This window comes from Erithacus rubecula (assembly GCF_903797595.1).
Source record: "Erithacus rubecula genome assembly, chromosome: 17".
In the NCBI taxonomy this organism is placed as follows: Eukaryota; Metazoa; Chordata; class Aves; order Passeriformes; family Muscicapidae; genus Erithacus; species Erithacus rubecula.
The window spans coordinates 6,276,381-6,292,726 of record NC_136669.1 but is presented as its reverse complement, the minus strand read 5'-3'; the positions used below and the strand labels follow the sequence as shown (position 1 = coordinate 6,292,726).

The following is a 16,346-nucleotide window of genomic DNA, read 5'->3' as shown; positions in this document are numbered from 1 at the left end:
AGGGAACTGAACAGCTGTACATCAGAGGAACCCCATGGATGCCCTGTGCAAGGCAAGGAACAGGGCTTGGAGCAACCTGGGATAGTGAAAGGTGTCCCTGCCCATGGCAGGGGGCTGGAGTGAGATGAGATTTAAGGTCTTTACTTAGCCAGGCCATTCTATGATTCTAGGAAAGAGTCAAACCTTGTAAAATCTACACAGGATCTGAAAACTCTGGAAGATTGGATTCCATTGCTGACAGGTATCAACCATTTAACACTAACGTGACAAAAATAAAGGTGCTTTAAGATGCAACTGTTGCTTTGGAGTCACAGTACCAGAGATCACTTTGATTACTGAAAACTGCCTCCCATTTATTGGAACAGAAGGAAAATGAAGCAGCAGTCAAATGGATGAACATTCATGTCCCAGTCAAATATCTGATGTGCCAATCTGTACCCAAATCTGGTGTTTTAAAGGATGCATTTCTTCCTGTCCCTAATGACTGTGTGTTTACTGGTACAGAAGGGAGCCCAGCCCCACAGCACTCACACAGAAGAAGGGGACTGATCTCCACAACCCTGCTCCCACACTGACACAGCCACTGCTGAGCTCAGAGCACTCCTGAGCTGCTCCAATTGTTACAATTCCATCCAAGCCCTATGGATTCCCCCACAGGATGCAGAGGTTCTGTGTCAGCCTTTATCTGAGCCAGGGAAATGCATCAAAGCTCAAACCAGCCTTTATGGGCAATAGCTGTGCTGTACAACCTCTCCTCCTTGCCTCTGGCAGGTTTTTCCACAGGCATAACCCCACCTGAGCACCAGGCATGTGTTACTGAATTACAACAAACTCATTTCTCTGCTCACCTCAAAGCAGAAGTTCCCTGTCAAGTCATTTAACACTAAAATTCAGGGATTATAGATTTCTGTTTTTACTTTCTGATTGAAGTTTAAAAAAAGAAAAAACAGGAAAATCTATAAAAAAATTACAACCTGAACATTGTGCCTGCAGCAATCCTTGAAAATGTCACGAATAATTAAAACAAGAATGGTAAAGACTTATCTCTGCAGTACCAAGTCCATAGCTGAAAATGAAGACTTCAGATTTTAAGTTTCTTTTTTCTTGGAACATACACCAGTCCCCAGTGCTTCCCTTGAAAAATACTGCTCTGTCCTCCCAAAACTTGTGTAATATAAATATCAGAAGCCATAATGTCAATCTGAGATTAATTTAAAGCCATGAGTTAAGAAACAGCTCATGTTCTCTACCTGCCTCCCATGGAGCCTTGCTATTCTGGATCACAGCACTTCCTTCATGGCTTTTCTTCAAATCTTTTACACTCTTAATAATCCAAAGGTTCTGCAGGCACAGACTGGATTGTGTCATAGAGCTCCTGCACTGGGTGATCACATCACTTTGGTTTCCAGAATCCCTTCCATTAGCAGGAGTTTGGACACGAGCACCAGTTCCAGACATTGCAGAGTCATCTGATGTCCCTCATCCTTCCCCTCCCTTCAGCAAACCCAGGGTTATAAAGCAATTATGTGTAAATATAATTGTGCAGTCTTGATGCTGGAGCATTACAGGGGATATTCAAGAGAAATATTATCCTTCTCTGTGATTAAAAAGGGGTTTTTTTAAAGTAAGGAAAACCCAACAAAGGTTAAGATTTGCCTTCCTCTCCCCTTCCCAGGTGACCACTTACCCTTCACTGTCTAGCACATCCTTAATGCTTGCCTTGGTGATAATGGCATCATCACACTTGAACCACTGGTCCTTGTGCTGCCGGATGAAGCTGGTATAGTGCCCACTCTCCAAGGTTCCCTGGTGATTAACTACTGCAAACAAGGAATACCTGGGACAGAAAACACATCATGAATGCATGCCTCAAAAGGGAGAAAACAGCAGACATTTCAGACAGGCAGAAACTTTTGTTCATAAGAAACAGAGCAATGGTAAAGGATCTGATCCATCAGTAAAACACCAGCTTTAACACTGGCTGGGAAGAGGGTGGCCTTGCCTAGGGAAAAATAGAAACATTCTTCTTTTCCTGTCTTGCTATTTCTACAACTCTCCAGTCTAGTGACTACTACCAGCTTAACCAATACTGGTTACCAAATTTGCTTATAAAATAGATCAATACTGGTGTGTTCCTGAAGAGGATCACTTATTATGCAGTCTGACCTTCTACTTCCCTGATCTACTCTAGTGAACCAGAAAAAATGCATTTGAGGTATGGGGAAGGAGGTAATCTTAGATATTTCTAATGATAAACTGCTGAACTGATAAACTGTCCTTAATCTGAAAAGCCTGTACTTATTTTGAAATACTGAATATATTCAGCCTCAACTTCCAGCTCTCAGATGCTGCCATGCATTTGCCTGAAAACTTGCAGGCCCACCTATGTTCCAAAAAAGATACTGATAATCAAGTTGCTCTCATTTCCTTTTGCCTTTTCTTTTAAAAAGTGCAAGACTGAAGCCTTTGGCTCTTTTGTTCTAAGGTAAGATTTTGTTTCCAGTCTTAAATACACTAGTGGCTCTTTATCAAGCACTTTCCACTCTCTTTAACTCTTTCATAAAATGCTGCCCTCACACTTTGTGTGTGACACAAGCACAGCTACATAATGGTAAAATAATCTCTCTAATCTCACTTGATATTCCTACTCCAATTCAAAATTCACAGAACTCTTTAGACACAGTGGTGCCACAAAAAGGCATCTATTCACTGACTGCCACTGAGAGCCACTTATTTAGGGCCACCCTCTCTAGGGGAGTCCTTGAATCCAGCTAGGATGGACAGCACCCTCAGTCCCAGCTGGAGCCTTCTGACACTGCCCCAGATGTTCCCTGGCACCCAGATCCCTGAGGAATCCAGATGTCTTTGCCCTCATTACCTAAATCTGCTAAATTTTTAATGATTTCTCCAAGTTAAGGCACATGCAAACCTCAAAAATGATCAGCTGTGTTACCTTCAGACCTTTTCTCACTACTAACACCTCACATCTAATGATTCAAGCTGTAGCCCCACACAACACCTGCCTGGTACCTGCCTGGATGACACCTGCTCTAAGACCTGCTCAGTTTTGTTTTACATCTTAGTGATTCCAGTTTCTTACTGAAATTTTAGGGGCAAACCGAGTGCCTTGAATTTAAATACACAACAGCAGCAATGAAACTTATAACCTTATTTAACTGAAGAGGTAAGGTTTGTGTGACCATTTCTATTCCCATAAAGCAATGGTTTTAATTACATTCTCTTTCCATTCCTGAACAAGTCCCCCACCAGCCCATCATTTATTCTGACTGGAATCAATACCTGACCAACAGATTCCAGGATTACTGGGACCATCTACTCCTGACTTTGAGTGTCAGTATTCTATTAACTTTCTTTGGTCCTCTGGAACTCCCTTGGCCATTGCAATAGGAAGAGGAATATTTCAAGGAAATATTTCAAGGAAATAATTCCCATCCCTTGTAATAAATATTGTGACCACACCATTTAATTTTGCTCACAGACCATTTTCTGGGGGTATCACCCTCAGCTCTGGAGCAGCTGCCACAGCCCCACAGAAGGGCAGGGACTGCAGTGAGTGAAGCTTTATTTTGCAACATTTCAGACTTACTGTGCTGTCAGATATGGTAATGCACTGGCACTGCACGATATAAAGCAACAGCATCTCCTTCTAGAAGGCAACTACCTTTCACAATAGGAGTCATGGAATGCACCACTTACTTATTATCATTGTTTAGACTATCCGTCGGCTGCTGGTACTGCCCGTTCATTCTGCTCTCTTTACTGCAACACACACACAAAAATCCAGTCACTTAAAGCAGTGGCTTCCCAACCCCAGCAAATTGCTCTGACATGACACACAGCCCCTCTGCACAATCCAGGTCCTTATTCCAGCCGAGCAGCAAAGGGCTGATTAGGATGCTAAAGATGCTTTATTTGCTCTCACAGCAGTGCTACATCACAAACACCATTTCTCCTCCTGGTCAAGGCTTCAAATACACATCTGTTTACGTCAAATGGTTCATCCAAAAAGCTTAAGAACAGGTTAAGAAAAGATTTGTATTTGAAACCCAGGAAATTATCTAATTACATCAATCCTTTATCTTGTGATGGGTCAATCATCCTGGCTCTGACTTGCAAATTCATTTTGTGTTTTGACAGCAGCAATAGGATTATGCTGTTGATTTCCTAGCTGGTGAAATTCAGACTACTGAGTTATGCCTGCTGATTATCCCATCTCTATTCCATTATGTTGGATACCTTTCATCAGCAGAGCCTTTTCTATCCAGGGAGAATTCACCACAGAGGAACAAGGAAGTCTCAAAATCTCTAGAATATACTGGAATAAACCATATATTCTTAATATAATAGTATTTAACAGAGCTCCAAGGTTCTCCTTTTTCTCTTGGTAGAAGCATTTACTTTTTTTTTCACGGGTAATGAGGAGTGCAGGCGAAGCTTGAAATTGTAAGTAAAATTCCAGCATCAAACAGAGTCTCTCTGTTAAGAGATACTGTGGTTTGGGGCTTTCTGCACTGCTTCAGATACAAATTAAATCTGAATATCCTCTTGCATATTTGCATGAGTATCTGATAAATATTTTTTAATTAAGATGATGAAATCTCTTTCATAAAGGTGCATTTATATAAATGCCATGTCTTCCACAAACCTGGGAGGTGGGAGAAGTCTTGCTGTTCCTATTTTAATCTGGACTGTGTTTTTGCTTCTTGCAGCATCCTCTAAACAGAAGTTGAAGGTACTAAACAAAAACCCCCAGATTTGCATATGTGCAGGAATAAAGAGGAAGGATTTTTATAACTTCATGAATACTGGTTAGGGATTAGGTTGGCTCTGTTCTGGCCAACTGCACAGGATGGCAGGTGGGTGGGCACTGAGGGGATGGGACCAAAGCAAGGATTTCTGAAGTCAGGATGGAGCTGGGTCTATAAATTTAACAGGCAACCAAAAACACAACATACATTAATTAAAGAACCTCACCACAATGTTTAAATAGAAATCCTTTTCAGGCACATGAAACTCAACAGTTTACCTAAAAATGGGTTTAGACAAGCTACACCTTCCAGAGAGAAGCTCGTGGCAGAAGTACCCCCATAGACACTGCTCTGCACCCCTTCAAGTGTGCTCCTTGTTTTGTGCTGTACATGTATGAACTGGGAACCAGTTCTGCTCCATCTGTGGGCAGTTTTGGACCTGGAGCTCACCTGGAAGCCATGAAGGGTGTCATGTCCAGCTCCAGTGGAAACGAGACATACGTAGTGATCTTCCGCCTCAGTTTGGCTGAGTGTTCAAACCGCTGCAGGCAAAAGCAAGAGGGTTTTTACTTAGAGAAAAGTTAAATTTTATGTCTTTTATAAATGTCCTGAGCTGAGAAATAATAACATGAAAGCACATTAGCAGTCACTATGCAGGGACAGCCCCAAATTTTTCCTACCAGCTATCTGGGAATGTCCATGTAAACAAAAACAACAACCACCATTTGTGGGCTCAACCTTAATACAGTATTAATTAAATTATTCACCTTGATGTCTATGCATACAAACTTATTCCCACCTGACATCAAAGAAAAAAAAATATTAAACAGGGAGGGCACACAGAGCCTTTACCCAAAGTTCATTTGTACTGGGCTGTTCAAACCCATGGCTGCTGCCTACCCTGCTCACAGAATTGGTGATAACAGAGTTTGCATTCAGATTCACACTCTGAATCCACCCATCCAATCATCTCAAGTGACAGGAGTCAAGCCTACACAGGAATACCCATTCAAATTAAGGTAAAAAATGGAATATGCTAACAAAAAAAGCCTTGTCCCTCAGCCAAAAAGGGCCTGCAATACCCACCATCCTCTCCTCCTCTCCTTCAGTGAACATTAAATGGAATCAGGAACAAATACCAGAAAGAGATGAATGAGTATCTATTTAAAGGTAGCTTTCCTCTCAATTTCTCAGAAATTCTGCTCTATTTACACTTCAAGTTAATTATTTTCCAATTGTGATGCTGTAACAATTCCCTAGCAACAGATCCAGATGTGAAAAGCTGAGACTTCTGTAATTCTCATCTTTTGTGTTTCTCTCTTGCACAAAATGAAATTTGCACAGACAGGACAACACAGTCACTTAGGAAAAATAATTTATTTTCCAAAAAATCTACAGTCATTTGGAATTAACACAAATACTGAACTAGGCATAGGAAAGCAGTGGGGCACATTCACCATGACCTGCCCAAAGAGCAGAATCATGAATTTCCATCTTGTTAACTACTCCATAGCAATAAAAACAAAAACCCAAAATTGCCTCCAAAAGCCAAACACTCATGAAACCTCAATTCAGTGATGAAACAATGTCCTTCAGGAAACCAAATTAAAAGAAAGGAACAGGGCTTCTACCCAGTCCAGTTGGGCTATAACATCTTTGGCATGTGACACTGCACATCCCCATGGTCAGTGGCTGAGATGCAGCTGAAGAAGTTGGTGGGGATGAACACAAGCATGACTGTGCCAAAGTCTGGAAAGGCCTGTGAATTGAATTAGAGGGGGAAGTCTTTCCACCTGTAACACCTTTCTCCAGGATGTGGCATGGCTTTCCTAGGACCCTTTGCCTCTTGACAGAATGACTTCATCTGCTGTGACAGCTGCTCACTTTACACCACATTTCAGACAGAAACTGAATAGAACTAAACTACCCAGAAGTGACATATCTGCCACAATTTCACCTGACATCTGCTTTGGAAATGTTTAAAATGTTTATAACTTCACTGAAGTTGGGAACATACAATAATGTTCCTCCATTGATATCAGAACTTTTCCATGGTTTTCCTTCAATACAGTGGTAGTCTTTCAGTGAAAGTGTAAAAAACTGTACCATGTAGGATGAGGCAAACTGGAGATTGGTTTCTGTGCTGGTTCAGGTTTTGGACCAGCCTTCCATTCTGTCTCCAGATTCAAGCTGGTTAAATTCCCCCAGACACACTGCAAAGCTACATCAGAGATAATGCAACACTATCTTAATAGAAAATCTAGCTGGGCAAGGCAATATGTTCTTTACAATAATTTGTATAATAAAATTTAGTCACTGAAAGCCGGAAGGCACGTCCAAGAATTCAGCTCATCCTCTCAGAGAGGAAATCACATTCTCTGCTCTGTTGGCCCCCTGTGAACTTACTTTGAGATGAAAACAGGCCACAATGGGTAACTTCTTCATAGTGAGTTGTTTGGTAGATTCTTGGTAGCTATGGCAACCACTACATTTGATTTTGGCACTGCTTCCTAGATGTTCTGGCCTTGTAAACCTAAAAAAAGTATTGAAAAGCAAAGGAATGCACAAAACAATCAGATGGTTTTTGACATGTGCTGAAAATGCTTTTACTTGTGGGTCACTGGCACCACAAGAGACAAGAGCCAGTGGGTTTTAAGTAATTTTGGGAAATTCTACAATAAAATCATAATAATGTAAAATGCTATGGCTCAGATATCCAAATGTGATATGGATCATTGCTCTAACTTGCACTGAAGTGAAACAGTGGCTGAGAAAGCTCAGTGTTAGTTCATCTACAGCAGAGCAGCTCATTTTCATATGGAAAGCAAAGAAAATTTTTTTTTTTTTTTTTTTTTTTTTTTCAAACCCAAAACCATTGATATGGAAGACACTCTTCTGCAGCACACTATTCTACCTTGTAGGCCTCCAGGGCTGGGATCAAAGCTCTGAGATGGAAAGGTCTGTAAACACAAAGTTCTTTTCAAAATACAGATACCCTTCTAAAAAACCTTTGTTGACAACTAGAAAAATCTCTTTCAAAATTTTCAGACAGAACTGCTCAAAGGAGTCATGGGGAGAGACCATTAGGGAACAGGGAAGTGCTCACAGAAAATGGACTACCTCAATGTTCTCAGTACAAACTAAAGCAAAATCCCTCCTTTCCAGAAACTCAGCACAGAAAGGCCAGGACCATGGACTTTCCTTTCTCAGTCCTTTCCTCCAGATTTCCATTTCCACATGGCAAATCAACCATTTCTCCAGAGGCTGTCTTGTAACTAGGATTTCTGATATTAAATATTATGAAATATAGTTTAAAATTTTCATTAATGCATATGAAGAGTATGAGGGCAACACAGTGTCAGTTTGTCCCTCACCCTCATTCTGACTATGGCCAAAGAAACCTCCAGCACTAAACAGCATCACAGCTTCCTGATTAATTAACAAGATTTCCTTTACCAGGCTTATGTGCCATCATTTTCTGGTTTGTCTTTCTTTTTCCTATCTATTTTCCATTAAGTTTCTAAAAAGGCTCATAAACTTGTTATTTGGAATGTCCTTGTACTTCCATTTTTGTGTTACATTCCTGCTCAATCCTTCCTTCTTCAGGTCAGCTTCAGCTGCATGGCCATACTGACATGAAGTTACACAGCTTTTTTCTTGCTAACTTTTGGATAAAAACCTCTTTGTCCATTAGAGTGGAACTTCCTTCCAAAATCCATACTTTCTGGAAGTATCTTGAACCTGGATGTTTTTCCTTCCCTAAAATCAATTGTGATTCTACTAATCTCTATGTTGAAGAAAATCACCAGAATTCAATTGGTTTTGTCTCTTGATGTCTTCCTGCATCAGCAATTTTTCATTTGTACTAATTCCCTCATTTCCTTAAACCTATTGATCTTAATGGTGTCAAGCAGATTAGAAATCAGATGTTAGAGACTATGAATTTTTATTTTAGGAGGATTAGCTTTGCCCCAGGCTCCAGGTGACCTCTTCCTCAGGCAAATATCTGCATTTGCCACAGGAGAATGAATTTCAGATCTGCTGAAAGATCCAAGTGAGCTGTACACAAAGCCATAACCTTCTCCCCAGGTACTTGTTTCCAAGTTGCCTAAGTGTCAGCCTCAGAATTACCTTTTCTTTTTGAAAGCTCCATTCCTTTAATCCTTAATGGCATCCTTGCAACTAAGTTGGCAGTAGCTGACTCTCAGTTGTGCTTAGAGCAAAATCTGATTCCTACTTGGTGTTAGAATTTAGATAAATATTAAATGCCATGTAAACTCCTTTCATGTGCCTCCTCAGTCACCAGAACCAAGAACATGGAGACAGCCATTAGTGATTTTTATCACATAAAACCACATTGCCTGGCAGTAGCCAATACAAAATTTGTTTCATTCTTACATCATGTGGCAAAAGGCTTCGAGTGCTTATTGTTGCTCTGAGACTTCTAACACTCAAAAACCAAAAATACTGTTTGGTGACAAAGCATCACTTAATCCCAATGCTCAGAGCTACCTGGAGAACAAGAAGAAGCCAATTTGTCTTTCTCCCAGCCCAGCTGTGCCTGTGGCAGGCCATACCTTCTCAAGCAGTCTGTGAGGGTGGTGGTGCCCGACACGTGGCTTTCCCCGTTGACCACGCTGCCATCGCTGCCCGGACTCAGCGGCCAGAACGGGGTGGAAGAGCCTGGCAGGTCCAAACTGATGTCCCAGAACGGGTCTATCGTCGTGGAAACGCCACTGTGGGGAACAGAAGGGTTCCATACACCTTTAAAGGATGCAGTTTCTCTCTTGCTTTGGGGTGCACTTCATTTTAAGGACTTTGGGATCTCCATCACCCCTAGAGGGCACTCAGAGATGACAGAAAATAGAGCTGCTCCAGAGTGGTTTCCACAACTGATCGTTTCCCTGCATATTTAAAGGCTGTATGGTTGAGGAAATGCAAAATAAAAGTATTTAAGACATTCTTCTGCTCACTGGAGCCCTAAGACTCAAAGCAGAGCTGCTCTGAGACAGAGGCACTACTGACCAGTATAAACCAGTTAATTGGTGACATTAGCTACGTGCCATCTAACTGGTTTAGAAGCTGGTCTTGCATGCTCAAAACAGGGAAGATGGTGCTTAAGGCTACCCCAAAAAAGAGAAGGCTTTTGAAATATTTTTGTTGTCCAGCAATGCACTGAATTCAGCTTTGCAGTTCCTCTCAGCCTTTGGGATTTGAGAGGCCAAAGAACAACTGCACCAAGCAGTAGCTTGTGTTCTCCATCAGAGTTCTCTAAAGACAGCTGAAGACAAGCCAAGAGCCAGACTGCAGAAAAAGCTGCTCAAAATTTTAACTGCTATTGACTCAAATCTTTTCTTCCAGCATCCACAATTTCAAGAGAACTTCAGGGATCTAAGCTCCTTGCTATGTTTATTTTTTGAGTTCTCTCTTCCCTTAAAACTAGTGTCTTTCACTCTGCAATCTAATTAAGCTTTCAATATTCTATCTTTTCCCCCTGTTTCATTTATGCAAAAGTAGTCAATTTTTAAAAGAAAACTTCTATCAAAGCTTCATCAATGTTAATACTGTGTCATAACAAATCAAGCTTTGCATTATCACATAAGGATTCTGTGGCTCTACCAGGCAAGAACAAAATTTCCTATGTTTTCCTTACAGTAAATCTTTTGCAAATCCCTCCAGGAAACTGAGAATAAAAGCAGATTCAAACAAGCCCAGCCCATGTGCAGGACAGCAAGAATGCAAGGCAGAACAAAAAATAAGAACTCTGACTTTTGCACTATGGCAACACCAAACATCTCCAGAGAAGTCAACTTGTTCCAGTACAGAATAGAACAATAAAAATGTTTTTCCATACTCTTGTAAAGGATTTTTTTCTGGTACCTGAGATGACGTTAGGCATCAGCCTCTTTGAAACCTTTCCTGGTGATACATGAAGCTCCCTACTGAAGGAAAATATGGTTTTGTATCAGAATTTTCTTCAAATGTAGTTGCAATAATGTATTTTCAAATTCAAAGAGATCTTTGAAGTATTTTCTTTATGATATTGGAAAACAACAACTTTTTCCACACTAATAAAAGGTTTGTGTGCATAATCCTGTGATACTCTCCAGGCAGCTTTTAAAATATGTCTTGATACGTGACAGTAACTGGAAACTGACTGCATTTAGCTGACAGAATTACAGAATTCCAGGATGGTTTGGTTGGAAAAGATCTTAAAGATCAACTCATTCCAGCCCTTCCAGTGGGCAGGGACTCCTTCCACTAGGCCAGGCTGCTCAGAGCTCCATCCAGCCTGGCACTGAACACTCCCAGGGAAGGGGCAGCCACAGCTCCTCTGGGCAATCTGTGCTGGTGCCTCGTGGTGCTGCACTTACACAGTTCTTGTCTTTCTGGAGTTTTGCTGGTATTTATGGCTATTCAAGAGAGGAAAGGTTCAGTGCACAGCACTGGAGGGGATGCAGATTCAAATCAGAGCCCAGGAGCAGGAAAAGTGACTTACTGGCAGACTTGACAGGTAACATCCGACTGCAGTCCGCCTGTGAAGATTTGGTCTATGATGCAGTTACAGTGGTTGGGGTTGTTGGCCTTCTTCCCATTATCATCACCTGCAGGAATACAAACACAGGCTCAGAAGTCAAAAATCCTCTGAGGGAACACTGGTTTGTCTTGGACTGTGTCTCCAATAACTCTTTTTAACTCACACTGTGAATTCACAAAGACAACACAGAACCCTGCAAAAGTTGTGCACTGAAGAAAACAAGGAAACAAGCTCAACTCCTTGAAAAATAGAGAAGATAACCAAAAGGTGACTATAAATGTAGAGGTGAAGCTTTAAGCCACAGCAGCACTAAGCCAAACCCTTGCTCAGGGTATCTCCCTTTACAGGGAGTTTTGCACTGCCTGGCATGAAGATCAGCTCCTAAGACAAAGGAGTTGCCAAGGTGGTTCCATGAAAATCAGTATTTAAACTTCCCAGAGAGAGGAAATGTCAGCAAATGCTACTTTTTACTTCTATCCCCATCAACTTCTGGAAGTAGAGTGAGGGGAGAGGGTTTGTAAACTCACTCAGTCCCAGCCCACTGCCTCCATCCTGGCCTCTCAACATCACCGTGCACCTTCCATGCAGGATTTCACCAGTGGGAAAATGAAAAATGTCTTTATGTGAAGTGAGGAGGTAATGCTGTGTCCTCCTCCAGGCTCTCCAGAGGCACAGCAATCCTCTGAGCTCCCCAGGGGCACAGTGAACACATTCCCATCTTTTAGGCATCACTGCAGGTCCCAGGAATAAAGTGTCATTTTTAGGATTTGAGTGCTAAGATTAGGGCAATTCAGTTTCTCACAGTAACCAGAGTATTAAATAACCAAACACTTCACACAGTTCTCAGCTTCAAAGCCTTCTCCTTCCACTCGCCACAGGTGAAGTAGGAATGATACCCTTTTCCTTGGACTTCCAGATTGTCCACTGCTTATTTTCCTTGGGTAGGACAAATGCAAACTTGGCTTGCTTTGCAATCAGAAAAGCACACACCAATTACTACACAGCATCAGATAATTATTTTTAAATATACATCTCAAGATGTTTCCCATCTCCTTCGACAGCAACTGCTACAACAGATCTAAGTTTGGACAGGTTTCCCAGAGTATTTAACTTACTGGGAAGTATCTGATTTCTGAAACTGAAATACTAAGACTGAAATACTGAAATACTCCTCAAATCTCAGCTATTTCTCAGAAACAATTATTTTCTACCCAAGAGTGTCCAAAAAAAATCTGAAAAAAATGGAAAGTTTCTAAAAGTAGGGCAATAGACCATTTTCATGTGTCTAAGGGTCCTTTAGCTGGAGTTTTCCTGTAGTAGGAAATGATAGAATTATATTTTTTTTTCCAGTGAAGCTTTAGTATTATGTTGAAAAGTATTATATAATAATCTGGCAAAGGTTCCACAGGATACTAAGGGTAGAAAAGCAGTCATAGGTGATACCTACTAAGCTGCAATGGGCCACTTGAGTTAATTAGATTCCAAATGCCTCAGGAAAGTTCTCCCTCAGCTGCCAGGTTTAGGCTTTAGAAACTTTTGTCTGAATTGCCAAGAAAAGCACATTGTTTCCTTAAAAAGACTCTTGAAGAAAATGCTCTAAAATTAGATTTCAAGTGTACGAGGTTCAAGTTGGGCGTTATCACAGTCGGTCTGAGGCTTTTCTTGATGGGAATTTCAGCTAAATCTTACTGAACTTAAGAGCTTTTAAAGGGCTCAATTATGCTAAGCTAATGAAGTGGGCATGCAGGATAGAGACTGTGCAAGGCATCCTTCACCTACAGAAAAAGCTTCACTGGAATTCACAAGAATTAAAGAAGAAAAAATTCAAAATAGAATTAACTTGGTTTTAGTTAAAACTCCACTTTTCCTTTTTAAAGAACACACATGCAACTACCACATCCTTGTAATCTCCTCATTTCAAACATTGTCTCTGCTTTGTTTTGAGGGGGCAGAAGGAGAAAAGCAATGCTGAGAGCTTTTCCCTGGACTACAGGTACCATCCCAGCTGGGCACCTTCAGCAGACAGTCATTTCCTCCCACAGAGAGAACTGAGCTCTCCCTTTTCAATTACACAAGTCAATTAGGATCAGCGATGAGAGGGTCTCAAATGAATATCCTGCAAGCTTGTTCCCAGCAAAACAGAAGGGTATTACCCACTCAACATTATTTCCCATGACATTTGGTTGGAGAGGAGGGAAAAAAGAGTAAGATTACCACCTACACACACTTGTCAATATGGAACAGATGCTGAGGGGAGGTATATTATGCAGCTGAGAACTAGAAGCTGCTAGATTGTTGTGCTCAAGTTAAGGTTCCCTTCAACATTTCTGTCTCCCAAATGAGGTTTTAATTTCAGATATTTTTTGGGGTTTAAATCTGGTCCGGGGAAATCAGCACAAGACTAAAGCAAACTTTAAAACACATCAATGTACACATTAATGTTATTATGAGAATGGCTGAAAATTGAGTTTAGGAGTTTGGATTCAAATTAAATGCAACTGTCAAAAAATCCCACACAGGTTATTACTGTGTCTGTGCAATAATTGACCATGTTAATCTATGTCCAAATTAGGCATTTAATATACCACTAAAGGTAAATAATACACAGCAACTGTGAAAACAGCTATAGACAACTTTTTAAGATTGCTTTTGATTTGATATAAAAATACAAGTTTTGCCTCAATCTTCCATTCTGTATTTTAAATGCGAAAAGGGAAGTCAAGAATTGTCAGATTTTAGAAGGGGTGTTTATCAAAACAAGACATTAATGTTAATATTTCTGTTTTGCTTTGGTCCCTGGTGCTCTGAACAAGTGCTGTTATTTCTGACAAAGCAGTGTACACACCAATCTATAAGGATCAGAGCAGATGACATGTTTTACAAGCTCTATCAATTCCTAAGAATATCATACAGAATTCACAGAGCAGGGCAGTTTTCCTCCCAAATCTCAGTACACCATTCCTTTTCTGGTTTCAGACTTATTTTGCAGCACCCCTTGCTAAAGGTGAATGCAAAATGCTCTAAGAAATCCAAATAAATGAGGAATTATCAGCTATAAAGAACTACTCTCCCTTTTTTTAGACTGAATAAAGTTTGGGATAAAAACACAGGATTACTTCTATTTTTTTATTTTGTTTTTTGAACCTTTGTGTACCAGTGCCCATCTCTGCCACTTGAATGCTGTTGCTCCTGCAAAAAATACAGAAACCCCCACAGCCAGTGATGCCAACGAGCAGAATTGTAATTTTTGACTTGCAGTCTTGATCCTTTTAAGAGAACAGTGATTCTGGTCTAAGTTTCCCCAAGCTTGAAGATGTCTGAGACAAAGGTGGGAAACCAAAAAGTGTCTGCATGATTGGAACCTCACTGGTGTGGAAGTTTGCAGAATTAGAACCCTGAATTTATCCCAGAGGACGGGGGATAAAGATGCATCTGTCATGTTGACTAAAAGCTGACTTAATGCTTGACAGCCTGGGCAGAAATACAGATTTATTCACACTACTTTTCCCACCAAAACACTACTTTCTAGTTAGATCACCTGCCTCCAGCTGTTGAAATGAAAAAGTGATGCACAGGTAAGACAGACTCAACCCCTTTTATTCAGAAATATTTTCTATTACTCCAGCAGCACAGAGGAGCCCTGCTGAGAATTCAGAATATGCCCTGCCCAGATGTCATAGCTCAACCCAACAGTGCCAGCACATCTGTCACCCCTCAGACATGGAGATCTGACAGGTATCCTGGGCTTCTAAAACTCCACAGATGCCTCTAAAACAAAGCATAGATTCAACCAGCACATAAAACACCAAACAAACCAAACCAAAATTACCTGGGCCAGCCCACCCATATAATTACCTCAGGGCTGTTACAGGATTACAAAATTTATCTTTACATGGACATCAAAATAATGTATTTTTCTTAATTTAGGCAGTGACTGATCAACAACAAACACTCCCAGGTTTGTCTTCACTTGATTGAGACATTTCTTAGACTGCTGAGTACATGGAATGAAAAAGGGATAAATGACCAATGATAGCCAAACAAACATCACTGGATATTTATACATAAGGAACACTTCCATTTACTTTGGTGCCTGAAGCCTTGGTGATCATGAATAATGCCCAAAAACTAGAGCAAAATTGCCCCCATTACTTTATTTCACTGTGTGTTAATTGTAAAATTTCATTACTATTGACTGGAAGCTTTAAAAGCTTTCTTCGTTCATTAAAATAAATATTTAATATTGGCAGGGGAGGCATTATTTGCTTATTGTAGCTGTAGGAAATATTCTCACTATTAGTAATAATATTTTTACATCTGCACACTTCACATGCAAGTGTGTCTGTGTGGACACACAAGTGGGAAAAATTTCTCATTATACTGAAAACTAGTTCATTCCAAATGTGGTTTTGCATGACTATACTTGAAATTCTGGTTTATATTAATATGTTTGGTTCCCACACAACTGCTCAACCACTTATTTTAAATCACCTTGATGTGGTATAGATTATTTACTATGATTTAATAAAAGCCTCTCTGTTTCTTCAGAAACAGAAGTTTGAAAATCAGGGTGCAGAGATGTCAAGGAAGATAATATGTTAGAAAGATTCTTCATTTAAAGTCAAACCACATTTTTTTTCTAAAGCCTTTGCAGATCCTTTATCAGTTTGAGAAGAGCTCAGGGACCTTTATTGTTGCAAGTTTTTATCTTCACACTTCCAAGACACAAATAGTAGTTCATTAATTAGTGAGGATGTGTTAAAGAAATATGAGCACTATTCTATATCAGAAATGATGAAGAAAGCTTCAAGATTTGTTGGATCTATGGTTCAGAAATTTAACAGGAACAAAGAAGTGCTTCTGTTTGCAGCTGAATTTACTCAGTATTAAGTAGTGAGAAGTCAATATTTGGGTAGATTTTATTCCTTACTGGACTTCCACAGCAGTTTAATTTGGATTATTGAAATCCAGTGAGTGGTTGTCAAAATGACAGATATTAATAACTACAGAGGAAGTGCTCTGTGTACTCCTGTCCTTAG

The 16,346-nt window shown here is 40.4% G+C and overlaps 1 protein-coding gene across 2 annotated transcripts in view; it reads right to left on the bottom strand.

The window, feature by feature from the left end:
• The window catches only part of USP22 (ubiquitin specific peptidase 22), a 92,115-nt gene that overhangs the window by 791 nt on the left and 74,978 nt on the right, over positions 1–16,346 (bottom strand). For both annotated transcript variants that reach the window (XM_079320466.1, XM_079320465.1), the window contains 6 exons: positions 11,269–11,374; positions 9,347–9,505; positions 7,176–7,302; positions 5,220–5,311; positions 3,718–3,780; positions 1,688–1,837 (listed from right to left, as the gene is read on the bottom strand). In XM_079320466.1, coding sequence (XP_079176592.1) covers positions 1,688–1,837; positions 3,718–3,780; positions 5,220–5,311; positions 7,176–7,302; positions 9,347–9,505; positions 11,269–11,374 — 697 coding nt within the window. The remainder of the gene's footprint in view (positions 1–1,687; positions 1,838–3,717; positions 3,781–5,219; positions 5,312–7,175; positions 7,303–9,346; positions 9,506–11,268; positions 11,375–16,346) is intronic.